Raw genomic sequence first — 26972 nt, 5'->3', positions numbered from 1 at the left:
TGTGCTGTGGGGAAGGGAAGGAGGTAAGATGGGGGAATGGAGAGGGGGACGAGGGGGAGAGGAAGGAAGGGGCTCAGTCTGGGAAGGCCTCCTGGAGGAGGTGAGCTCTCAGCAGGGCCTTGTAATGTTCTCTTGCCCAGCAGGAGATCAAATTCCTGAAGAATCAAATCTTTTATTAATAACATGACAAATCACTGAGGCATTAACATTCATTTATGTAATGATTCCAATCTTAGGAAAACCTTTCCAGAGTCCTGGAATAAAAAAATGAACACGTCAGTGTTCCTCTTGCCACTGCTTAATTGCCTCGGGTCCAAAGCAGCATAAATTTAAAATTACAGGTCTCTTACCCCTCCTCCAAGTTGATTTTTCTATTTACTTGGGGCAGAGCAGAGGATCGAATGATCCATGCATGTTTCCACATTTGAAGATTCTTCCTGCTGGTTTCCACTTCCCGCAAATGGGGAGGTGACGTGGCCTAGTGAAAAGAACACGGGCCTGAGAGCCGGAGGACCTGGATTCTAATCCCACCTCTGCCACTTGCCTGCTGTGTGATGGTGGGCAAGTCTCTATATGTTGCCAACTTGTACTTCCCAAGCGCTTAGTACAGTGCTCTGCACACAGTAAGCGCTCAATAAATACGATTGATTGATTGATTTTCTGTGCTTCACTTTCCTCAACTGAAAAATAGGGACTATTCTCCCTCCTACTTAATAATAATGGCATTTATTAAGTGCTATGATGTGCAAAGCACTGTACTAAGCGCTGGGGAGGTTACAAGGTGATCAGGTTGTCCCATGGTGGGGGGGGGGGGGGGGGTCACAGTCTTAATCCCCATTTTACAGATGCAGTAACTGAGGCCCAGAGAAGTGAAGTGACTTGCCCAAAGTCACACAGCTAACAATTGGTGGAGCCGGGATTTGAACCCATGACCTCTGACTCCAAAGCCCGAGCTCTTTCCACTGCGCCACGCTGTTTACTTAGACTGTGAGCCCCATGTGGGACAGTGACTGTACTGGGGAAGCAGCATGGCTCAGTGGAAAGAGCTCGGGCTTGGGAGTCAGAGGTCGTGGGTTCTAATTCTGGCTCTGCCACTGAGCTGTGTGACTTTGGGCAAGTCACTTCTCTGGGCCTCAGTTACCTCATCTGTAACATGGGGATGAAGACTGTGAGCCCCACGTGGGACAACCTGATCACCTTGTAACTCCCCCAGTGCATAGAACAGTGTTTGGCACATAGTAAGCGCTTAACAAATACCATCATCATTATTATTATTATTATTATTATTATTATTATTATATCTACCCCAGTGCTTAGAACAGTGCCTGATACATAGTAAGCACTTAACATTTACCATAAAAAAATTCAACAACCATCGAAAACCCCCCACAGGATTCTTGGAAATATCAGCTCATCCAGAGGGCCTACAAATGGAACTGGGGACGGGGTGGGCAGACACTCGCACGCAAACCATCCTTCTTCAAAGAGGTGCTTGAAACATTTTTCAGAGGGGGAAAATTATAGTGTAAGAACGATTAGCCCGGAGTCACGTAGCAGAACGAACGAATGCTGAGTTGGGGACCCACATCTTTCTCGTTCTCTGGTCATCATCATCATCAATCGTATTTATTGAGCGCTTACTATGTGCAGAGCACTGTACTAAGCGCTTGGGAAGTACAAACTGGCAACATATAGAGACAGTCCCTACCCAACAGTGGGCTCACAGTCTAAAAGGGGGAGATCCCAGTGGTCTACCTGTTAATCAATCAATCAATCGTATTTATTGAGCGCTTACTGTGTGCAGAGCACTGTACTAAGCGCTTGGGAAGTCCAAGTTGGCAACAGATAGAGACGGTCCCTACCCAACAGTGGGCTCACAGTCTAGAAGGGGGAGACAGACAACAAAACCAAACATTAGTCCAAACTGGCTCTCCTTAGCTGGAGTCTAAACCCCTGAGTTTGGTCTAGCATCTCTCTCAATCCCTGATGTAGACTGTAAACTCAATTTGTCTACCGACTTGACTGCACTGTACTCTCCCAGGCGCTTAGTACAGTGCTCTGCCCGCATTAAGTTCCCAATAATCAACTGATTGATGGGATTACATAATACGCATCCCTAGTCTTTCTCCACAAAAGGATGAACAAATGAAAAGCAGCATGGCCTACAGTGGAAAATAAGAGGACCTAATCCATTCATTCATTCATTCAATCGTATTTATTGAGCGCTTATGGCCTGCAGAGCACTGTCCTAAGCGCTTGGGAAGCACAAGTTGGCAACATATAGAGACGTTCCCTACCCAACAACGGGCTCACAGTCTAGAAGCTTACTGGCTGTGTGACCTTGGGCAAGTCGCGTCACTTCTCTGGGCCTCAGTTTCCTCAAGTGTAAAATGGGATGCAATACCTTAGATTGGGAGCCCCAAGTGGGACAAGGGCTGTGTCCAACCTGATTAACTACCCTAGCGCTTAAAACAGTGCTTGAAACAGAGTATGTGCTTAACAAATGTTATAGTAATAACAATATTATAAGAAAAACTGGACTTGGTAGTCAGTCTACCCAGTGTCAGAAAGACAAGTGCCACCATTCATTCATTCAATCGTATTTATTGAGCGTTTACTGTGTGCAGAGCACTGTACTAAGCGCTTGGGAAGTACAAGTTGGCAACATATCTCTTCTTCCCTATCTTCCAAATATCTCTTCTTCCCTATTAAAGAGACCCAGATTACAGTAGAAGAGGTGAAATTATCAATGACCGTAAATCTTTTAGGATCAGAGGACTTTATTTGGAGGCTTTCCATAGCCCTACAATTTCAAGAATGCCAACTGTCCCTTAGGTCATTTAATACTGGACTACTGGGGCTTGAGATTCTTTTTCCCCCCCATTCAAAAGGCCCCTTTCAGGGCAGGAAATGGCAGCATTTTCCTTTTACGGTGATAAGGACGTGCATAGCAAGGAAATGACACCTTTCCGGTACAGTTTGGGGTAATGCTCAGAAACCCAAGGCCTTGAAAAACATCCCTAGAGCAGAGAAAAGTGTAAAAGCACAGCTAGTTTGGGGTGACACAACAGTCCCTGAGCGACTATGCCGGAGACCGCTCCTGGGTGAAACTGGTTCCTTAAAAATAATAGTAATAATAATGATAATGATAGTATTTGTTAAGGGCTTACTATGTGCCAAGCCCTGCTCTAAACGCTGGTGTACGTACAAGGTTATCAGGTTAATAATAATAATGATAATGATAGTATTTGTTAAGGGCTTACTATGTGTCAAGCACTGCTCTAAACGCTGGTGTACATACAGGGTTATCAGGATAATAATAATAATGATAATGATAGTATTTGTTAAGGGCTTACTATGTGCCAAGCACTGCTCTAAACGCTGGTGTACAGACAGGGTTATCAGGTTAATAATAATAATAATAATAGTATTTGTTAAGGGCTTACTATGTGTCAAGCACTGCTCTAAATGCTGGTGTACATACAGGGTTATCAGGATAATAATAATAATGATAATGATAGTATTTGTTAAGGGCTTACTATGTGCCAAGCCCTGCTCTAAACACTGGTGTACATACAAGGTTATCAGGTTAATAATAATAATAATAATGATAATAATAGTATTTGTTAAGGGCTTACTATGTGCCAAGCCCTGCTCTAAAAGCTGGTGTACATACAAGGTTATCAGGTTAATAATAATAATAATAATAATAATAATAATAATAATAATAGTATTTGTTAAGGGCTTACTATGTGCCAAGCACTGCTCTAAACACTGGTGCACATACAAGGTTATCAGGTTAATAATAATAATGATAGTATTTGTTAAGGGCTTACTATGTGCCAAGCCCTGCTCTAAACGCTGGTGTACATACAGGGTTATCAGGTTAATAATAATAATAATAATAATAGTATTTGTTAAGGGCTTACTATGTGCCAAGCACTGCTCTAAATGCTGGTGTACATACAGGGTTATCAGGATAATAATAATAATGATAATGATAGTATTTGTTAAGGGCTTACTATGTGCCAAGCCCTGCTCTAAACACTGGTGTATATACAAGGTTATCAGGTTAATAATAACAATGATAATGATAATGATAGTATTTGTTAAGGGCTTACTATGTGCCAAGCACTGCTCTAAATGCTGGTGTACATACAAGGTTATCAGGTTAATAATAATAATAATAATGATGATAATGATAGTATTTGTTAAGGGCTTACTATGTGCCAAGCACTGCTCTAAACACTGGTGCACATACAAGGTTATCAGGTTAATAATAATAATGATAATGATGATAATGATAGTATTTGTTAAGGGCTTACTATGTGCCAAGTACTGCTCTAAACACTGGTGCACATACAAGGCTATCAGGTTAATAATAATAATGATAATGATAGTATTTGTTAAGGGCTTACTATGTGCCAAGCCCTGCTCTAAACACTGGTGCACATACAAGGTTATCAGGTTGATAATAATAATAATAATAATGATAATGATAGTATTTGTTAAGGGCTTACTATGTGCCAAGCCCTGCTCTAAACGCTCGTGTACATACAAGGTTATCAGGTTAATAATAATGATAATGATAGTATTTGTTAAGGGCTTACTATGTGCCAAGCCCTGCTCTAAACGCTGGTGTACATACAAGGTTATCAGGTTAATAATAATAATGATAATGATAGTATTTGTTAAGGGCTTACTATGTGCCAAGCCCTGCTCTAAACACTGGTGTACATACAAGGTTATCAGGTTAATAATAATAATAATAATGATAATGATAGTATTTGTTAAGGGCTTACTATGTGCCAAGCACTGCTCTAAACACTGGTGCATCATCATCATCAATCGTATTTATTGAGCGCTTACTATGTGCAGAGCACTGTACTAAGCGCTTGGGAAGTACAAATTGGCAACATATAGAGACAGTCCCTACCCAACAGTGGGCTCACAGTCTAAAAGGGGGAGACAGAGAACAAAACCAAACATACTAACAAAATAAAATAAATAGAATAGATATGTACAAATAAAATAAATAAATAGAGTAAAAAATATGCACATACAAGGTTATCAGATTAATAATAATAATGATAATGATAGTATTTGTTAAGGGCTTACTAGGTGCCAAGCCCTGCTCTAAACACTGGTGTACATACAAGGTTATCAGGATAATAATAATAATGACTTAAAGTCACATTATTATTATTAAAAGTAAAATACATTTTTAAGTGATGGACAAACAGTTAACACGGTGCAGGTGATCAAAGAGAAATGTCAATATCTACTGATAATAAATAGGAATATAAGCCATTTTCATCTATAGCTTTGCCAGCATCGATTTGAGTCCTGACACTTTAGCACATCAAACCGAACTGTCGGACTTTAGTTCTTACGCTGTTCATGCCTCGCAGCCCCTGACTCTGCTCACCTGATTGCTGCCTTTCAGGCTATAAATGTTTCTTGCTTCCTGCTAGCCTACTACTACGCCGTAGTGGACAGACACGGGCCTGAGAGTCGTAGGATCGTGGGTTCGAATCCTGACCCCACCACTTGTCTGCTGTGCGACCTTGGGGAAGTCATTTCACTTTTCTGTGCCTCATTTTCCTCATCTGTAAAACGGGGATCGTAACTGTGAGCCCCACGTGGGACAGTGACTGGGTCCAACCCGATTATCTCCTAAGTCAGAGCTTAGAAGAGTGCTTGGCACAGAGTAAGAGCTTAAAAAATACCACAATTATTATTATTATCAGTAATAATAATAATAATGATGGTATTTGTTAAGTGCTTACTATGTGCAAAGCACTGTTCTAAGCACTGGGGGGGATACAAGGTGATCAGGTTGTCCCACGTGAGGCTCACAATCTTCATCCCCATTTTACAGATGAGGCAACTGTGGCTCAGAGAAGTTAAGTGACTCGCCCAAGGTCACACAGCAGACATGTGGCGGAGCCGGAATTAGAACCCATGACCTCTGACTCCCAAGCCCTGGCTCTTGCCACTGAGCCACGCTGCTTCTCTTAATATTAAGCACTCATATTAATTGAGTGATTACTGTGCGCGGAGCACATGGAAGAGTACACTCTAACAGGGTTGGTAGACCCATTCCCTGCCCTCAAGGAACGTACGGTCTACTTTACGTTATTTGAAAATCCCTGCCCAAGTCCAACCCACGCTGCACCACAATTCAATCAATCGTATTTATTGAGCGCTTACTGTGTGCACAGCACTGTACTAAGTGCTTGGGAAGTACAAGTTGGCAACATATAGAGAAAGTCCCTACCCAGCAGTGGGTTCACAGTTCAGGGGCTGTGGGGAGGTGAAACAGACAGAAGTAAGGGAATGCCCGATGGGCCTTCTTTTTTTTAAAAAAAATAGTATTTGTTAAGCATTTAATATGTGCCAGGCACTGTACTGGGTACTAGGGCAGATTTATATCAGATTGGACACAGTCCCTGTCCCACATGGGGCTCGCAGACCTACTCTCCCCTTTACAGATGAGGTAACTGAGGCACAAGGAAGTTAAGTCCAAGGTTATACAGCAGACAAGTGGCACAGGCAGGATTAGAACCCCGGTCCTTCTGACTCCTAAAGCCTGCGTCTTAACCAGGACGCCACGCTGCTTCTCTCAAGGGCTTTGCCAACTGTGGTGACGGTTTCTGACTGAAGCATCACCGAGGAAGCCTTGTCTGCTGCCCGTGTTCAACAGGAAAATTGAAAATAGCTGGTTCAGAGGGCAGATGAAGACCACAGAAGTCACCACGGCGGCTCCCCTGGCAACTGGCGCTAACGACTCACAATCGGCACCGTGTGCTGCAGTCACGTCGGCTGGAAATGGGTTTTGTACTTAAATTCTTAGATGCGCGTCGCAACCTACTATGCCCCTGCCCGTCTACTGCTCATGGCACTCCGTGCCTCAGAGAGAACGCGCCCGGAAGGAACGAGACATTTTGCGAAAAACTCTGTCCCGCGAATCCATTCTCTCAAGCCGGTTCTAGATCGTCGTGCACTGTTCTCCGCGGGGTGGATGGGAGACCATCGTTTGAGGCTCGCTTTGAGGTCCTGCTGGGTAGGTGATGGAAGGGGGATGAACTTCATCTTAAGCAAGGGAATCCTGTGCGTTGGTCCTGCGGTGGAATTCGCAGAATGTCCGGTACACAGAGAGGTCGTACGCTACTCACAGCGCACGTTCGGCAAAAACCAGAGCACTAGGTTACGGGCAGGAATGCTGTAATGAATATTAGTGCTAAAGTACAACAATACTCCAAGACTGTTAAGTGAGATTGCTGCCAAAGAGTAGGATGATATTGCTTCGATGGGGTCTTAATGATGCCTGAGGCAACTCCGTAGACTCTGCACCCACCGAAGGATATAATAACAATAATAATGATCATGGTATTTACTAAGCGCTTACTATATGCGAAGCACTGTACTAAGCGCTGGGGTGGACACAAGCAAATCACTTTGGACACAGTCCCTGTCCCATGTGGGGTTAGGAATCAGAAGTTTTGCTTCACCTTTTTCTAAAGGATTGGAAACATTCTCAGGAACAAAAGAAGTAGTCCCTATATTGGAGAATACTAATAACTAATAATCTATCTTCTCTTTTAGCAACTTTATTACTGGAGGACAAAAAAAACCTTTAGAGACATTATCTTCTTAAACTGAAAGTCCAGTGATCTATTTGCCCTTGTTTCACCTTTTTCTGAAGGATTGGAAACATTCTCAGGAACCAAAGAAGTAGTCCCTATATTGGAGAATACTAATAACTAATAATCTATCTTTTCTTTTAGCAACTTTCTTACTGGAGGACAAAAAAAAAAACCCTTTAGAGACATTATCTTCTTAAACTGAAAGTCCAGTGATCTATTTGCCCTTGGATTGTGACCTTTGGGCATTTGGCATTCGCCCCACCCTCAACCCCACAGCACTTATGTACCTATTTATAAACTATGCATTATAAAGTATTTATTTATACCAGTGCCTGTTTCCCTCTCTAGACTGGAAACTCATTGTGGGCAGGGAATGTGTCTACTCCAGCGCTTAGAACAGAGCTTTGCACATAGTAAGCGCTTAATAAATGCCATTATTATTATTAACATAATCTTCCAAGCACTTAATACAGTGCTCTGCACACAGTAAGCACTGAATAAATTCCATTGATTTATCTTGTATCCACCACAGTCTTGGTACATAGTAAGGGCTTAATACACACCACAATTAATTATCCAATTTATGTCCACATCCCCATGAATGTCCAAGCAGGGAAACAGGGGAAAGGGAGGTAATAGTGGTAGTAATAATATTTACTAAGCACTGACTATAATTCTATTTTACTCTCCAAAGTGCTTAGTACAGTGCTCTGCACAGAGTAAATGCTCAACCAATACCATTGATTGACTGTGTGCAGAGCACTGTTCTAAGCACTGAAAGGGAGTGCACAGATGGGGAAAGAAGTACCTGCTTCGAATCAGTCACAGAAGAGGATAAGTGGGCAAGATGAGAAGAGACTCCATGTCTTCCGACTCCAAATCCAATATCTACGGTAACACCCAGCTTCTGCCGTTAATTATTTAATATAGAACATTACACAGCCCCGTAGCACACTCACCTTCTACGCTGTTTCCTGGATTTACTGGTGGTTATTAGTTCCGAGAGTTCTGGCAGAGCATCCATTAATGGATGCATATCTCCTACCACAGGTGTGGCTTTCCGCTTCATCGCGGCTTTATGCTTCTGTTGAGCCATCTTCACAGCTTCTATTTCTAAATCAGAGAAAAATAAAGAGGGAGAAAAAGAGAGACAGATAGAGAGAGAGAAAGAGAAAGAGAGAGAGAGAGCACGAACATTGAATTAAACTATTGGAGCAAGCAATCTGGAGGGATTATGCAGAAGGAAAAAAAACCCAAGTATTTGATATTTGCAGATAATCTTAATAAATTCCCCTGATGTTGATTCAAGCCCAAATGAAACACAGAAGGCTACACGCATATTTTAATTTAGATGTACTGCTCATCTAAGAGGTCAATCACTGTTTCCTCTATTGCAAATACAATGTCAAAGCAACCTTTAAAAAAAGAAAACAACAACAAAAAAACCACTTCTTATTCCTTCATTTTTCCTCACAACCATTTACAGTAACACCTTGCCATGTCTGAGAGGCAAAACTCTTCTTGGTGATTTTTTTTTCTCCTTAATCAAAATGCACAATTTTTAATTAGAAGTTTTGATCTCGAGCTCAGAGCTTTAGGCAATGAGGATTTTTTTTTTGCTATAATAAGGAATTTATTATTGGCTCTGAAAAGAAAAACCAGCACATACTTACAGATGAGAACGAAAAAACTGGGTCTTTGACTTTTTTTTTTTTAACGGTACTTGTCAAGCGCTTACTATGTGCCAGGCACTATTCTAAGCACTGGGGTAGATACAGGATAATTGGACTTCTAGACTGTGAGCCCGCTGTTCGGTAGGGACTGTCTCTATATGTTGCCAACTTGTACTTCCCAAGCGTTTAGTACAGTGCTCTGCACACAGTAAACGCTCAATAAATATGATTGATGATGATGATGATGAATGAATGAATAATCAGGTTGGACATAGTTTCTGTCCCACGTGAGGCTCACAGTCTTAATCCTCGTTTTACAGATGAAGGAACTGAGGCACAGAGAAGTGAAGTGACTTGTCCAAGGTCACACAGCAGGCATGTGGCAGAGCCAGGACTAGAACCCAGGTCCTTCTGACTCCCAAGTCTGTACTCTATCCACTAAGCCACACTGCTTCTCTTCACTTCAACAGGTGAATCATTTAAGGGTGCAATGCCTCTCCCTTTAATCTTCCGAGCCCACCCCTACCCCATCTTCACTGTTGAGCAGTACTGCCACCAGTGAGGATTCTTCCTTCCTCTCCCCCTCGTCCCCCTCTCCATCCCCCCATCTTACCTCCTTCCCTTCCCCACAGCACCTGTATATATGTTTGTACATAATTATTACTCTATTTATTTTACTTGTACATATCTATTCTATTTATTTTATTTTGTTAGTATGTTTGGTTTTGTTCTCTGTCTCCCCCTTTTAGACTGTGAGCCCACTGTTGGGTAGGGACTGTCCCTATATGTTGCCAACTTGTACTTCCCAAGCGCTTAGTACAGTACTCTGCACACAGTAAGCGCTCAATAAATACAACTGATTGATTGATTGATTGATTGATCTGAATCTGTAGCGAGCTAGAGGAGTAGAGTAGGATCCTGAACCTAAAATCACACTTGGGCCTACTCTAAACAACGGGCCCACAGTCAGAAAATCTGCCCTAGCCATTACTTTTGTTCTCAATACGGGACCTGGATTAAATTTAATCTCTGTCGAGGTCACTGCATCCAGCACGGACCGAAGAGATGTATACCTGGTGCGTTGCTGGTCTTCTGTCTCAGGTAGAGAGAAGGGGAGAGTCCATTTGTGATACTGCCTGGACACCCTCATATATAGCACGTATCGTTAGTCTCTCGCTTCCTACTTTCCTCATTTGGAATGGGCTCCAAGTGAGATTTTGCATATGAGATCCGTAATTATCCAAATTGTATTTATTTATATTAGAAGCTGCCTCCCCCTCTAGTCTGTAAGGTCCTTGTGGGCAGGGGGCCTGTCTACCAACGCTGCTGGACTTTCCGAAACATTCAGGACAGCGCTTGGCACACAGTGAGTGCTCAATAAAGCCACTGAATTACACCACTGGTCTCTGGGTTAGCTCAAGCTAGCTCTTCCTCCTTGTGCGTGGCTATCAATGTTCTAATCCGTATAGAGCACTGCAGGCTAACCTGGCAAACTCTCTTCTTCGCTGGCAGCTCCGTCACCCAGTAATAACATTCGGAGTTTACAAAAACTGACCCATGATGTTTTCCTCCTCCCATGGTGTTCAGCAAATCATTTGGCCTAATTCACATCCTGATGGCCAGAGACAGAACTTTCCACTTCCTACCTCAATGACTCCTTCCAGGCAATATTCAATCCCCTTCCATTTGGTGGCCATTCATCTATATGCACGCATATTGCTCTCCAGTTCTGCTGCATGATTTCCAAATATAGCCCAGTCATCAGCCAAGAGCGAGTGTTAGCCATCAATCAATCAATCGTATTCATTGAGCACTTACTGTGTGCAGAGCACTGTACTAAGCCCTTGGGAAGTACAAGTTGGCAACATATAGAGACGGTCCCTACCCAACAGTGGGCTCACAGTCCATCAGTACTGATTCCCTCTTTACAGTTGTGTTTCTTGAACAGTAACCCCAGCGAGGCCGTAAGCAACTTTGGTGACCTTGTGTGGCCCTGTCTGACTCCTCTGTGCAGATTTATATAGCATGGGGATTTGAACGTTCTGATTTCTGGCTTTTTTTGCAAATGGAGCTCATCTTCTCCAGGAGATCTGCGTATGTTGAACGGATTCCAATTTCACTAAGGGCATGAAGGACAGAGGAATTCCACTAAGTCAAACACTTCCTGGTGATCGATGAACATGCAGCAAACTGGAATCCAATATCCTCAGCCTGTCTTTGATGACCACAATTACTTCCCTCAATCTACCAATCTATTTGCAGGGCATGAGGGAATTTCTGGTAGGCTGGGTCGGAGAAGCAAGGCCATTTGATCAGAGCTCTGTGTTTTCCTCATCTTCGGTACGTATTCACCTGACAGTGAAATTGCGGTGCACAAAACCAATACCCTCTGGATCAACTGAACTGGGAACGAGAGTATGTTTTCCCCTGCACTCGGGTTCCACAACAGCGAGGCAAATTTCAATTCTGGATGAAGCAACCAGGTTATGGTGCCCCACCGTGTTCAATCCACTTTCCTCATGGCTCTTTGAAACTTCTGGCCTCTAAATGCACCCCACCCTCTGCAGCCCTGGCCCAGTCCTCAGTCCTTCCATGCATAACTGAACCTGCCCCATGTGGGGTCAAAATGGAAATGGAAGTTGTCATAAAAAATAACAACTGTGGTATTTGTTAAGCCCTTACTATGTGCCATTCCTCTCAGGGTCACACCTGGAGAGTTTCCAGTCCTCTACCAGTCTCGACTAGGGTAGGGAGAGTCAAGAGGAGGCCTACCCACTCCATTCCTTGCTTGGGCAGTGGAAGGCAATCTGCTACGAGTCCAAAACGCCGCTGTGCTGGGCAACAGTGACACGCGAGAGAGTTGAGGGCAGAGACTCAAGTTTACTGTGCGGACGGAGGCGATGGTAAACCATTTCCCTATTTTTCCCAAGAAAACTCTATGGATACACTACCAGACTGACTGCAGACGGAGACGGGGCTCCATCCCCTATGCCATGCTGCTTCTTGGCATCTGCCCTTCTAATCAATCAATCGCTGGTATTTATTGAGAGCTTACTGTGAGCAGAGCACTGCACTAAGGGCTAGAGAAGGTAAAATAAAACAGAGTTGGTAGTCGTGATCCCTGCCCACAAGAAGCTTACAGTCTATCTGCCCTGCTCTAAAGCCGGCCCTTCCCTGGACCTCCAAAGCCAAAAGAGAGATACTAGACAAAAGGGAGGGTCTGACTAGGATGGGATGAAAGAGGGTGGTGTCCTGTCCCCATCCCATCCTTAAAACCTTGGCAACTCTGAGATAGACGGAGAGGGGGGACTGCAAAGCAAAGAAGGGGTGCATAAAGTGAGCAAGAGCTCAAAAGAGTCCCTGGCACACAGCAAGTGCTTAACAAATACCATTAAAAAACCCCAAAACCCAAAATGGCATAAGAGAAGCAGCGTGGCTCAGAGGAAAGAGCCCGGGCGTTGGAATCAGAGGTCATGGTTCAAATCCCGGCTCTGCCAATTGTCAGCTGTGTGACTTTGGACACTTCATTTCTCTGGCCTCAGTTACCTCATCTGGAAAATGGGGATTAAGACTGTGAGCCCCACGTGGGACCACCCTGTATCCTCCCCAGTGCTTAGAACAGTGCTCTGTACATAGTAAGCGCTTAACAAATGCCATCGTTAATAAGGAGCAGGTCCAGTTATGGGCATGGTGGAGGCTGGGTGGTGGATCGCTGGAGAAACTGCAAGGGAATGGGGGTTTCAATATTGGACTCTCCCAAGTGCTTAGTGCAGTGCTCTGCACACCATAAAGTGTTCAATAAATGTGATTGACTGATTGATGGATGAGAAACAGTGTGGCTTAGAGGATAAAACACAGGCCTGGGAATCTGAAGGACCTGGGTTCTCATCCCAGCTCTGCCACATGTCTGCTGTGTGATCCTGGGCAAGTCGCTTAACTTTTCTGGCCTCAGTTACCTCATCTGCAAAATGGGGATTAAGAGTGTGAGCCCCATGTAGGACAGGGACTGTGTCCAACCTGATTAATTTGTATCTACCCCAGCACTTAATAATAATGATGGTATTTGTTAAGTGCTTACTATGTGCAAAGCACTGTTCTAAGCACTGGGGGGGATACAAGGTGATCAGGTTGTCCCTCGTGGGGCTCACAGTCTTCATCCCCATTTTACAGATGAGGTAACAGGCACAGAGAAGTTAAGTGGCTTGCCCAGGGTCACACAGCTGACAAGTGGCTGAGCCAGGATTCGAACCCATGACCTCTGACTTCCAAGCCCGTGCTCTTTCCACTGAGCCACGCTGCTCCTCTTAGATAAACAGAAGCACTTAACAAGTACCATTATTATCACTGTTGTTGTTGTTATTGATTTCAAAAAGCTGAGGGGAAGGTGGAGCTATAATCTATGTCAGGCTGGGAGGCCATAAATAAGCGTGGCTCAGTGGAAAGAGCCCGGGCTTGGGAGTCAAAGGTCATGGGTTCAAATCCTGCCTCTGCCGCTTGTCAGCTGTGTGACTTTGGGCAACTCACTTAACTTCTCTGTGCCTCAGTTACCTCATCTGTAAAATGAGGATTAAGATTGCGAGCCCCACATGGGACAACCTGATCACCTTGTATCCTCCCCAGCGCTTAGAACAGTGCTTTCCATACAGTAAGTGCTTAAATACCAAAATTATTATTATTATGTGCAATGGTCAAGCTATTTCACTCCCGGGATTGGGAATTGATTTTGGATCACCCCTAGCCTCCGACATGAAGCCAGTGCAAGATTCCGGTGAATCTGTGCTTTTGATATCCCTTAACCCTGTCCCATTATTTTCAAGTCAGCGATGGTGGGTATATTAGAATAAAACCATTACTCAAATGTACTTAGTGAGTGCCTGCTGTGTGTAGAACTCTGTACTAAGCACTTGGGACAGTACAATATAACCGATTTGGTAGATATGTTCCCCTCCCACAAGGAGCTTTCATTATTCTTCCAGAGGAATCATCGGTGTAGATGTTATTGTAATGCTGCTTAGGGATCGTATACTTTGTAGAGTTTAGAATTGCGTATTCATTCATTCATATTTATTGAGCGTTTACTGTGTGCAGAGCACTGTACTAAGCACTTGAGAAGTACAAGTTGGCAACATACAGAGACGGCCCCTACCCAACAGCGGGCTCACAGTCTAGAAAGGGGACCTTAAGAGTTGAAACTTGTCTGGAAAGGAATAACACAAGGAATTTGGTGAACAGTTCTGAATTGCTCTATTTGATGTGAATTTTTAGTGTTGTGAGTACTGGATGCACACGACTCCAAAACAAATGGGAAAAGAATCTAACCCTAATAATAAATGAAGCCACCTGGAATCTTAAAGACAATAGGGAAATAACATCAGCTATAAAAAAAACCGAGACCTGCTACAAAAGAAACATTTATGTCAATCTGCAACCATTTTAAAGACATAATCTCTGCTGCTCTCTGGAAAGTAAAGCACTCAATAGGGCCAGACCTTGAAATGTTTCATCCAACCACAAACTAAACCATTCCAAGCATGGTTTACTACCTAGCAACCAAGATTGCTACTATTGCTCAAGAAACCATAGTGTTAATGGGAAAGAAAAAAAAAATGTTTCTCCATATTCTCTAGTGGCTTGGATTTATGACAACAATTTGACAACTAGGGAGCTGATCAGGTGTAAATCTAAAACTGGAATGAACACCCGCCTGTTGGCATGGGATGACTATGAAAGAAACCCCACACGTTCGCAGCAGCCTCTCCAAACCATTAGCAGTAGAAATCTGAAATGAAATTGTGCAACAACCTTTCACCGTAAGAATGGGGTGCATATTCAGACTTAGAGATTTCTCTTATATGCAGCGTGGCTTAGTGGAAAGAGCACAGGCTTAGGAGTCAGAGGTTGTGGGTTCTAATCCCGGCTCTGCCACTTGTCAGCTCTGTGACTTTGGGCAAGTCACTTAACTTCGCTGGGCCTCAGTTACCTCATCTGTAAAATGGGGATTAAGACTGTGAGCCCCACATGGGACAACCTGATGAACTTACCTCTCCCCCAGTGCTTCGAAAAGTGCTTGGCACAGAGTAAATGCTTAACAAATACCATTATTATTATTTATTAAGTGCTAACAAGGTGCTTGTTGGAGGGGAACATGCCTACCCAACTCTGTTACATTGCATTCTCCCAAGTGCTTAGTACAGTGCTCTGCACAGAGTTAGCGCTTAATAAATATGATTGATTGGCTGCAAGGCAGGGTACTAAGTGCTGAGCAAGAAATACCTGGATGAGATAGAGACATAATCCCTTGCCCGGTAGGGACTGTCTCTATCTGTTGCCAACTTGTACTTTCCAAGCGCTTAGTACAGTGCTCTGCACACAGTAAGCGCTCAATAAATACGATTGATGATGATGATGAAAGTGCTCCCCATTTAAGAATATCGAATAAGGGGGGATTTGGAGGCAGATAAGGAAAGGCAGACAAAAATATAAGAGAATGCAGACAGAGCACAGGACAATGCAGACAGAGCACGTGGTAGGAGTAGCGGACTATAATTATATAAAATGGGAACGATGTTCACCTACCTTGCAGATAAAACTGCAGAAATTAGCATATTCTGGAGAGAACCAACATGGAGCGGTTTTAGGAAGCAATGCTTTGGAGAAATAGGGGAAAAGCCAGTGGAGCAAAAGAGGAAACATAACTCACGCAGAAACTTCTGGATCCTGCATCCAAACAGTCTTTAGGGGCAGTGGTGAAGAGGTTGAGGGTAATAATAATAAATGGCATTTATTAAGTGCTTACTAATGGCAAAGCACTGTTCTAAGTGCTGGGTAGGATAATAGTGCTTCCTCCCCCAGGCAGGAAAGCAGGAAAATAGGCTGGATGTGATTATCAGGGACGGAACGGGTATAATAATAATAATAATAATAATGATGGCATTTGTTAAGCACTTACTGTGTGCAAAGCACCTTTCTAAGCGCTGGGGAGGATACAAGGCGATCAGGTTGTCCCACGGGGGGGCTCACAGTCTTAATCCCCATTTTACAAATGAAGTAACTGAGGCACAGAGAAGTTAAGTGACTTGCCCAAAGTCAAACAGCTGACAAGTGGTGGAGCCGGGATTTGAACCCATGACCTCCCAAGCCCAGGCTCTTTCCACTGAGCCATGCTGCTTCTCTAATAATAGCATTTGTTAAGTGCTTACTATGTGCCAAGCACTGTTCTAAGCGCTGGGGAGGATACAAGGTGATCAGGTTGCCCCTCGTGGGGCTCACAGTCTTGATCCCCATTTTACAGATGAGGTAACTGAGGCTCAGAGAATAATAATAATAATAATAATGATAATGTTGGTATTTGTTAAGCACTTACTATGTGCAAAGCACTGTTCTAAGCGCTGGGGTAGATACAAGGTAATCAGGTTGTCTCACAAGGGGCTCACAGTCTTCATCCCCATTTTACAGATGAGGGAACTGAGGCCCAGAGAACTGAAGTGACTTGCCCAAAGTCACACAGCTGACAAGTGGCAGAGCTGGGATTTGAGCCTTCTAGACTGTAAGCCCACTGTTGGGTAGGGACTGTCTCTATATGTTGCCAACTTGTACTTCCCAAGCGCTTAGTACAGTGCTCTGCACACAGTAAGTGCTCAATAAATATGATTGATGATGATGATGGCTCCCTGTGCTCTCACCTTGATCCCACCCCACCCCTACATCCTACTCCTTTAGACTGTGAGCCCACTGCTGGGTAGGGACTGTCTCTATATGTTGCCAACTTGTACTTCCCAAGCGGTTAGTGCAGTGCTCTGCACACAGTAAGTGCTCAGTAAATATGATTGATTGATTGACTGTTGGGGTGGGCTGCACATCCCGTATTTGGGGGAGGGCCGCATTGCGTTATTCATTCAATCGTATTTATTGAGCGCTTACTCTCCGCAGCTACAATTCCGAGGACCAAAAAAAAATAATAATTATAATAATAACTGGCATATCCCAACTCTTTGGCATTTCACTCATTTCAACTCATAATGACTGCTACTGAACTTGAAGTGTGACTGTTGGGAAACAATCGCAGAGGATGCTAACAATTAAACTCTCACCATGGATGCTGGCTAACAAATTAACACACTAGAGGAGTATTACAAGATTGGAGGGGAAAAGCTAATACTATTACAATTGACTCAGAATATATGGCAGGCATCTAAGTAAGATATCATTGCTAGGTGTGTGTACACTCTAAAAGGTACAGTCCCTTTTTTCACATGACTTACATTCTAAATAAAGCAAACAAGCAATACAGTTTTACATGCACAGAGATTTTAAAACGTTTTCTCCAGTTCTCTCATTTTTGACAGTACGCAGGCACTGCTTTCAAGAGGGGCTGGGGAAGAAGAAGATCAAATGGAATTTTTCTTTGAAGACTGTTCTGCGCCAAGCCTAGAATAGGACTCGGTTCTTAGCGGACTGGCTTCTGCAATGTCAGTGGCCTGGCTCCTGAGTTCATACTGTGGAGTTTCCATACTCAGGAAACCCAAGGAATTCCCTCCCGGTCATTCCCCTAGCCGTGAAACTCTTCCTTCGGGAAGCAAGCGGCCAAAAACCCGGCTCAATACCCAGTCCTGGGCCTACAGCCCTCCCTAATCCTACCTTCCTCTTTTTCTCTCCCTTGTGAAGGATGACAGGATTCCAGACTAATCGGCACTATCTCTAAATACACCTTCCAAAAGGGAAAGAAGAACGGGAGACAGTTTTACTTGTCAATTCACTCAACTGGATATAGTTTATTTACACACTACTAGAGCTGATTTGCAAGACTCAGGATGTTTGTATCCACTGTTCAAGGCTAGGACAGTTAGTAAGTGTAAAAAAAAAAAAATGGCTGACAGTCATCTTCTCCCTCTGTCCCATTTCACTTTTTTTAAAAGCGAGAGATCTCGTTCAACAGTTAGCATGGATGATTTGAGCTAATAATAATAATAATGATATAAATAATAATGATAGCATTTGTGAAGCACTTATGTGTCAAGCAATGTACTCATAGATACAACTTAATCAGGTTGGACACAGTACCTGGTCCACATGGGGTTCACAGTCTACAAAAGAGGGAGAACAGGAATTTATTCCCCACTTTTATGGATGAGGAAACAGTCAAAGAGGAGTAAAGTGACTTGCCCACGATCACACAGCATTTATTAAGCGCTTACTCTGTGCAAAGCACTGTTCTAAGTGCTGGGGAGGTTAGAAGGTGATCAGGTTGTCCCACGGGGGGCTCACAGTCTTAATCCCCATTTTACAGATGAGGTAGCTGAGGCACAGAGAAGTTAAGTGACTTGCCCAAAGTCAGCTGACAATTGGTGGAGCCAGGATTTGAACCCATGACTTCTGACTCCAAAGCCCGTGCTCTTTCCACTGAGCCACGCTACGTCTGTCATGGAGAGATGACATTGGAATCCTCCAGGTCCTTTGAATCGCAGGCCCTTATTCTCCTCCACTAAGCCTCGCTACTTCTGAAAGACTAAAGTCAGGCCTGCGGAACAAAACCTGGAGAATCGGCAAACTGTACGTTCATAATGACAGAATCCAAAGGTCAAACATCTTCCTCCCGTTTCCATTCTTGGTAATTTTTTCTCGGTCTACCCCATTAGCTAAAAAGCTCCCAGAGAACATTGACTGGGTGTCTTGATTCTGCTGAACTTGGGAGTACAGTGCTTTATACCCAGGCACTCAGGAAATAGCAATGATGATGACTTCTACTGCAAAACTCAAGCACAGAGTTACACCACTTATGGATCAAGAGGCAGTGCTGGTTCTCTTCCTGTAATCTTCCAGAGACAAATTAAGTGGAGACAGGCAATCGGACCCGGCTTGTAAAACGACAAAAGTACCCTGACGCCACTCTGTTACCTGAGGCTTGCTGATCAGTAAATTAGAAGTTCCATCAGCTGTCACTAGGACGGCCTCCTCTTGAATAATAATAATAATAATGGCATTTGTTAAGTGCTTACTATGTGCCAAGCGCTGTTCTAAGCGCTGGAGCACATTTGCCCGCTATTGTCAAGTGAGGTAAAATGCTGGACAGATGCTGACTGAGCTCAAGGGACTCGGGCTTGTGATGGTGAAGGAGAAATTATTATAGATTAAGAAAGCAGAAAGCACATTAACTTTCACTAAAAAGCATCCGCTGTGTGGGACGACTGTAGCTCTCTCTGCTGTGCAGTGTGGCCCACCTGTGATTTTTTGCAAATTTGTTTCCAACTGTAGGCCACTAGGACTTTGTCATAATTGAGATACTCCCCATTGTTCTTGAGAAGAGTTGAGTCTGTTAATACCTCTGTTCTCAACAACTTCATCAGAATGTCCAATGGTTGGCACTAGGCTTGTAGCTGTCCACAGGTGAAAGTGATTTTTAAACTTTTTTTTATTACTGCTAAAAATCTGTAATGTTGAATAGCCAAAAGGCTGTGCTTAACTATTTTCAATCAAATTAACATAGCTGTACACATATGGATTTCTGGTCATGTAGGCTACTGTCAAAAAAAAAAAAAACTTGGATGGCTTTGCTTAGATTATGAGCCCAGTATGGGATGGGGACTTGTCTCTACCCTAGTGTTTAACACGTAATACATTATCTGATCACCTCACATTAACTTAAGTCTTTTGAATTTTCAATGTTATCAAGGCATTTTGTCTTTGTCCCGAGTGAGGTATGTTCTTTCGACTTTCTATTAAATGAGAATTCTGGAGAGGTTGTGATTTGCCTTCATGCTTCAGTAGAGAGGGAAAGCATCTCAAAAATTTATCTAGGATTGCAGAGTAAATATTTTTGTGCTCAAGTCTTAAATAGATTGGTACCACAGTTCTAGCTGCTCTTACCGTGGAGGATGGGAAAAGTTTGGAAATGGGTGCTCAGCTGACTTGTGGGGGTGGAATCCGGTACTATTAAAGTCCTGGGCTTGCAAGAATGATCTATTCAAGTATGAGTCGCTGTTCCTTTTCTTAGTACTGTGAACTGCACATCTAGGCTTGAAGAAAAACTCATTTAATTGTAGGGAAGCAGTCGTAAAACTCTGTGCATTGCACTCCCACAAGTACTTCATCGAACACTCAGTAAATACTATTGACTGACAGTAAAAGAAGCCTATTGTTAGAAAGATTTGTGTAGTAATACATATATTAGTATGTCTCATAAGTATTTAGGAGACTAGGAGTGTGAATTGAAATTATAAGCATAGAAATGTTCAGGTATGTGAAGTTTTATCAAATGAAAACCATAGTTTTGGGACTATTAAAAATGAAGACTTGGGCATGCTTGGGTTTATGGCCACCCTGTGGAGTGCAATCATCACATGCTATTTGTTGATATTCCCCAGGAGTCATAATTTCTGCCCCCAACATTACATCCAATCACGGCTTGTAAATCCGTTGCCCCTATCCCCTCCTCTCCTTGGCCTGCGGGCGAGGAGGTTGGGCCGGGAGAAGGGGAAGGGGGACAGAGAAGGAGGTGGCTGGGAAAAACCAAGCCAGCTCCCACTCCTCTGGGCAAGGAGGGCAAGGAGTAGGACCAGGGCCCAGGTTAGGGCCATTGGGATTACTTGGGATTGTGGAAGAGGGAGCAGGAGGAAATTGGCCATACTTGCAGTGACTGAAGTTCAGACAAAGAAAACACTGGCTGACGGGCTGGGGAAACGGGAGAATGAGGTCAAGTTTGGAATGCAGGAAAACCACTAGGAACAGGGTGAGGGAATAGGGAGATGGGGATGAATTTCCATTCTAGCACTTATCCTATTTTGCTTTGATTATTGCGTCAGCTTCTTGCTGACCGCCCTGCCTCTTGTCTCTCCACACTCCAGTCTATAACCTCATTTCTGCCTGGATTATCCCCCCTGCCCCCGGTCAAAAAAATAAAAGTTCAGTCCATGTTTTTCTACTTCTTCAGAACCTCCAGCCATCTCTTTATCAAATAGAAACTCCTTACCAGGGGCTTTAAAGCACTCACCCACCTTGCCAACTCTTATTTGGTTTCTTACTGATTTCCAATTGACTCACTTCACTCCTCTTAATGCCAACCTAGGGCTGCACCTCTATCTCCTCCATTTCACCACAGACAACTTTGCCCACATTCTCCCTCTGGCCTGGAACTCTCTCCACCTTCAAAGCCTTATTCAACTCACATCTCCTCCAAGAGGCCTTTCAGCTATTTATTCTGACCATTTTGACACCTGTCTCCATGTTTTGTTTTGATGTCTGTCTCCCCCTTCTAGACTGTGAGCCCACTGTTGGGTAGGGACTGTCTCTATGTGTTGCCAACTTGTACTTCCCAAGCGCTTAGTACAGTGCTCTGCACACAGTAAGTACTCAATAAATACAATTGATGATGACGATGATGACTGTCTCTATATGTTGCCAACTTGTACTTCCCAAGCACTTAGTACAGTGCTTTACACACAGTAAGCGCTCAATACGATTGATTGATTGATTATATTGTTATATATAAGATATACTGTTATATAGAGAGAGAAGCAGCGTGGCTCAGTGGAAACAGCATGCGCTTTGGAGTCAGAGGTCACGGGTTCAAATCCCGGCTCCGCCACTTGTCAGCTGGGTGACTTTGGGCAAGTCACTTCACTTCTCTGGGCCTCAGTTACCTCATCTACAAAATGGGGATGAAGACTGTGAGCCCCCCGTGGGACAACCTGATCACCTTGTAACCTCCCCAGCACTTAGAACAGTGCTTTGCACATAGTAAGCGCTTAACAAATACTATTGTTGTTATTATTATTATATTTTACTCTTCCATAAGTGCTCAATAATTACAATTGATTGATTTGAATGAATGAATGAATGTCATTCATTCATTCAATCGTATTTATTGAGCGCTTATTCATTCAATCGTATTTATTGAGCGCTTACTGTGTGCAGAGCACTGTACTAATCAATGCCCTCATTCTGAGGCTCGAAGCTGCTGCTGCCTGCAGGGGAAAAAATGGTCAGATGCTTGCAAACTAGGGGATCCTTTCGCTCGCAAAAAATATTCCACCAGCATTCAAGACCAAATCCTGGAGCTAAAAGCCACTTGCCCACATTCATTTTGGCCAATCTCACAAACAATCCTAGCTTATTCGCCTTATAGAGATGAAAGGAGACAAACGGATTCCCTTGGAGGTGAAATGCCCCATTTGTGCTTTCTTTGCAGACAATACCCTTTTCATCCTCTCATTAGCAACTTCAGGCCAAGAAGAACTGTTCACATTTACTTCTCCTCCTCCTTACTGTCATCACAATCCATTCCCTTTTGGTGCAATTTTATATTTAGTAGAATTTAGGAGATGACTGCATCAACTCACATACAAAAAAAAAATTACTCAAACTTCTCTGGCTATAGCACAGTTAAAATGACACAAAGCCAAGTTGGAGCCTTACAAAAAGAGCACAAATCGCCACTTTGCGGTGTGACCTTGGGCAAGTCACTAACTTCTCTGGGCCTCAGTTACCTCATCTGTTCAATTGGAATTAAGACTGTGAGTCCCGCGTGGGACATAGTTTGGGTCCAACCTGATTAACTTGCATCTACCTTAGCGCTTAGTAGAGTGGTGGCACATAGTAAGCGCTTAACAAATAACACAAATAAAAAGGATGAAGTGGACATGGCTGAAGGATCGTCCCCAGGGGTGCTCTTGGGCAAGTCACTTAACTTCTCTGAGCCTCAGTTACCTCATCTGTAAAAATGGGGATTAAGACTGTGAGCCCCACGTGGGACAACTTGATCACACTGTATCCCCCCCAGCGCTTAGAACAGTGCTTTGCACATAGTAAGCGCTTAACAAATGCCATTATTATTATTATTATTACATAATAATAATAATTTAAAAAATTAATAGTAATAATAATTATGGTACTTGTTCAGCACTTACTATGTGCCAAGTACTATTCTAAACACACATGTTTGCAAACACGGGGAGGCAGTCCTTTGGGGATAGATAAAATAATAATAACAATAACAACATTTGTTAATCGTTTGCTATGTGTCAAATGTTGTTCTAAGTGCTGGGGTAGATATATGGTAATCAAGTTGGATACAGTCCCTGTCCCATATGGGGCTCCCAGTCTTAATCCCCATTTAACAGATGAGGTAACTGAGACTCAGAGAAGTGAAGTGACTTGCCTAAGGTCACACAGCAGACAAGTGGTAGAGACAGTATTAGAGACCTTCTGACTCCCAGTTCCTGCAGCAAACTGGCACACTGCTGCCCTTGGGCAAATCTACCTCAAAGGAGGGGCTTTGGGGGCTGCAAGAATCCCATCTGACCCAGCAGGGTTCAGCTTTGGGGCTGATACAACCCAATCCCACAAGTTTGAGGCCTAAGACCTAGGCTTGACTTGTGCAGGGCTCTCCAGAAAAGCATGGACAATTTCCCAAGCAAATAACACTTCACTGAGCCAAGTGGATATCTAAAGCGATGTAAAATGGATTCAATACCTCGACATCTGATGATCCAAATCCAACTTCCTTTTTTCAAAGAGCCCTCTAGGTTCTGACTTGGCACCCTTTAATACTGATGAAATATTGACTATAAAAGGAGAGTGATGTTTAGCAAAATATGGCGCAACCCACAACTGGAGTAGAAACTGAAATTAATGCTTTTTAGCGGTGTTTGAACGTAGAACTTCTGCATCGTTATGTGGCTTGGTTTGGTATTTATCATCTTGATTTATTAATCTTGGGAGACTTGGATACGAGTGTCTGAAGGCTGCATGATTCACGATGAGTCGGACGTCATAACGTTCTTGTCTGGAGACTTCTGCCTGGAGGGGTAGGGTGCGGGTGTCTTACATCCCAGCATGTAATCAATAGCAGCTGTCCCTGATACCATCTCGAGGGGATGGAAGGTAAAAGCAACTCTAAGCCTCCCAATCTCCCTTATTTAATGGGATATTTTGAGTGTTTACTTTGGGCAAAGAGCACTGTACTGAGCAGCTGTGGGGGGAGTATAAGACAGTTAAAAAACAGGTTTTCTGCTGCCCTCAAGGAACTTTCGCCTAGTGTGAGAGATAGACATTAAAATAAAAGTAGGGGAAGTAATCGAGTATAAGGAGATGGACATAAGTACTATGAGGGTGGGAGTGACTACTTAAATTCTACTCCTCTGATTCCTCTTCTTCTGTCCTTGCACATCTCAGACTTTCTCTCAGGTCTGGTAGTTTCTTAGGGCTGAGATGTGTTAACAATTAGACTGTAGGCTCTAGCTTGTCCTCTAGACTGTAAGATCGCTGTGGGCAGTGAATGTGCCTACCAAATTTGCTATATTGTATTTTCCCGAGTGCTTAGTACAGTGCTTTGCAGACGGGAAGTGCTCAATAAATATGATTAAGAATTGGACCCATATTAAATAAACACCCGCATTTCTGCTGTTCCTCTCCCGCTGTCTCCACCTATCAGTCCCCTACTATATTTAGCGAGCTTAGCTTGCTGTTGACTCTTGTCTTTTTTATAGCTTTTGGGGCCCAGAGAGTCTGGAATTGCACTTGTCTTGCCTTAAATGGTGTCGAGTCATCTTCAACCCTTAGCGACACCATGGACCCATCTCTCCCAGAACGCCCCACCTCCATCGGCAATCGTTCTGGTAGCGTATCCACCGAATTTTCTTGGTAAAAAATATAGAAGTGGTTTACCATTGCCTCCTTCCGTGTAGTAAATTTGAGTCTTTGCCCTTGATTCTCTCCCACGTTGCTGCTGCCCAGCACAGGTGAGTTTTGACTTGTAGCAGATTGCCTTCCACTCACTAGCCACTGCCCAAGTTAGGAGTGGAATGGATATGCCTCTGCCTGACTTTCCCTCTTGTAGTCGAGGCTGGTATAGTGCTGGAAACTCTCCAGGTGTGATACGGAGAAGGGGGGAATAGCACTGAACTTGGCTACCTTGGGCTAAATTGGACAAATGTACTCTTCCTGCATTGAAATTTAGTTTGCAAGGAGTGCTAGACTAATAATCCAAGGGAATCTCCTTTCATCGCCCTTATTTACTCGCAGACACTCCCAAGAGAAAAAATGTGCATGGGAGGAAAGTACCTAGGAGCTCATGCAAACAAAATAACTAAACACATACGCAAAACTTTTTTAACCCGGTTGTTCTATCAGTTTAAGAACCCTGCCCTTGTAACCCTCAGGAGGAAAGCAGGGTGTGTTTCATTCATTCATTCATTCAATCGTATTTATCGAGTGCTTACTGCGTGCAGAGCACCGTACTAAGCGCTTGGAAAGTAGTTTCATTGCTAAAGAGAAGCAGCATGGCTCAGAGAAGCAGCATGGCTCAGTGGAAAGAGCCCGGGCTTTGGAGTCGGAGGTCATGGGTTCAAACCCTAGCTCCACCACTTGTCAGCTGTGTGACTTTGGGCAAGTCACTTCACTTCTCTGTGCTTCAGCTACCTCATCTGTAAAATGGGGATTAAGACTGTGAGCCCCACACAGGACAACCTGATCACCTTGTAACCTCTCCAGCGCTTAGAACAGTGCTTTGCACATAGTAAGCACTTAATAAATGCTATCATAATTATAAACGTTTAAAAATCCTCAATCCTTTCCATCTTCTACTTCCAAAGCCCTCTGCTAAGTCTACTATCCTACTGATGAAGAGTTAAAGGCTATAGAAGAGTGGCATAATAACAATAATAATGATGATGATGGCATTTGTTAAGCGCTTACTATGTGTAAAGCACTGTTCTAAGCACTGGGGTGATACAAGGTGATCAGGTTGTCCCACGTGGGGCTCACAGTCTTCATCCCCATTTTCCAGATGAGATAACTGAGGCTCAGAGAAGTTAAGTGACTTGCCCAAGGTCACACAGCAGACATGTGGTGGATCCGGGATTCAAACCCATGACCTATGAAAGGTATGAGAGGTACGAAAGGTATGAGAGGTATGAAAGAGGCCTTCAGGGACTTTTTGCTTTTCAAGGCGCAAATATTCATTCAATCAGATTTACTGAGCACTTACTGTGCGCAGAGCACTGTACTAAGTGCTTGGGAGAGGACAATACGACAATGAACAGAAACATTCCCTGCCTACCACAAGCGAACACATTTGCTTTAGGAGTCTGGACTAGCTTCTAAGCACGCCCACCACCGGGCGATTTACAGACTGGGCTTCTCTGGCAACAGTTCGGAGGATCCCACGATGGCGTAATTCTAGGTAACACGCCTAAAAGATACCACACTTATCATTACCAGTTTCCTCATCTGTAAAAAGGGGATTATGATAGTGAGTCCAAGCTGACTATCGTGACTCTACCACAGCACTTAGTAGAGTGCCTAGCAAACAATATGAGCTTAAGCAATACTATTTTTTCAAAAAAGTGCTTATCTGAAGGGTGCTGTAGTGTTTGGATGGTGGAGCACACGGGTGCTGGGGAAGAAGGGGATGATGAGAGTCGCAGTAGGGTGGAGGTGGGCATCCTCTGGCCTCACTCTCTGGCAACAGACCTCAATCTACCTGTGAGCCCTTCTAGACTGTGAGCCCGCTGTTGGGTAGGGACCGTCTCTATATGTTGCCAACTTGTACTTCCCAAGCGCTTAATACGGTGCTCTGCACACAGTAAGCGCTCAATAAATGTGATTGAATGAATGAATGAACCTTACCAAGGGACCACCAGGGCCTGCTATGCAG

General features: G+C 43.6%; 1 protein-coding gene and 1 non-coding gene across 2 annotated transcripts in view; both read right to left on the bottom strand.

Annotated features, from left to right (window-relative positions):
• The window catches only part of FAM207A (family with sequence similarity 207 member A), a 146087-nt gene that overhangs the window by 21058 nt on the left and 98057 nt on the right, over positions 1-26972 (bottom strand). The window contains exon 4 of the mRNA XM_038749234.1: positions 8609-8762. Within this exon, the coding sequence (XP_038605162.1) occupies positions 8609-8762 (154 nt within the window). The remainder of the gene's footprint in view (positions 1-8608; positions 8763-26972) is intronic.
• Positions 25067-25204, bottom strand: LOC119931183. The gene has a single exon (XR_005452040.1). It is a non-coding gene; the product is annotated as a small nucleolar RNA SNORA7 (small nucleolar RNA).

Source organism: Tachyglossus aculeatus, chromosome 7 (assembly GCF_015852505.1).
Source record: "Tachyglossus aculeatus isolate mTacAcu1 chromosome 7, mTacAcu1.pri, whole genome shotgun sequence".
Classification (NCBI taxonomy): Eukaryota; Metazoa; Chordata; class Mammalia; order Monotremata; family Tachyglossidae; genus Tachyglossus; species Tachyglossus aculeatus.
Note: the sequence above shows the minus strand (reverse complement) of the source record. Positions and strands in the feature narration are given on the sequence as shown.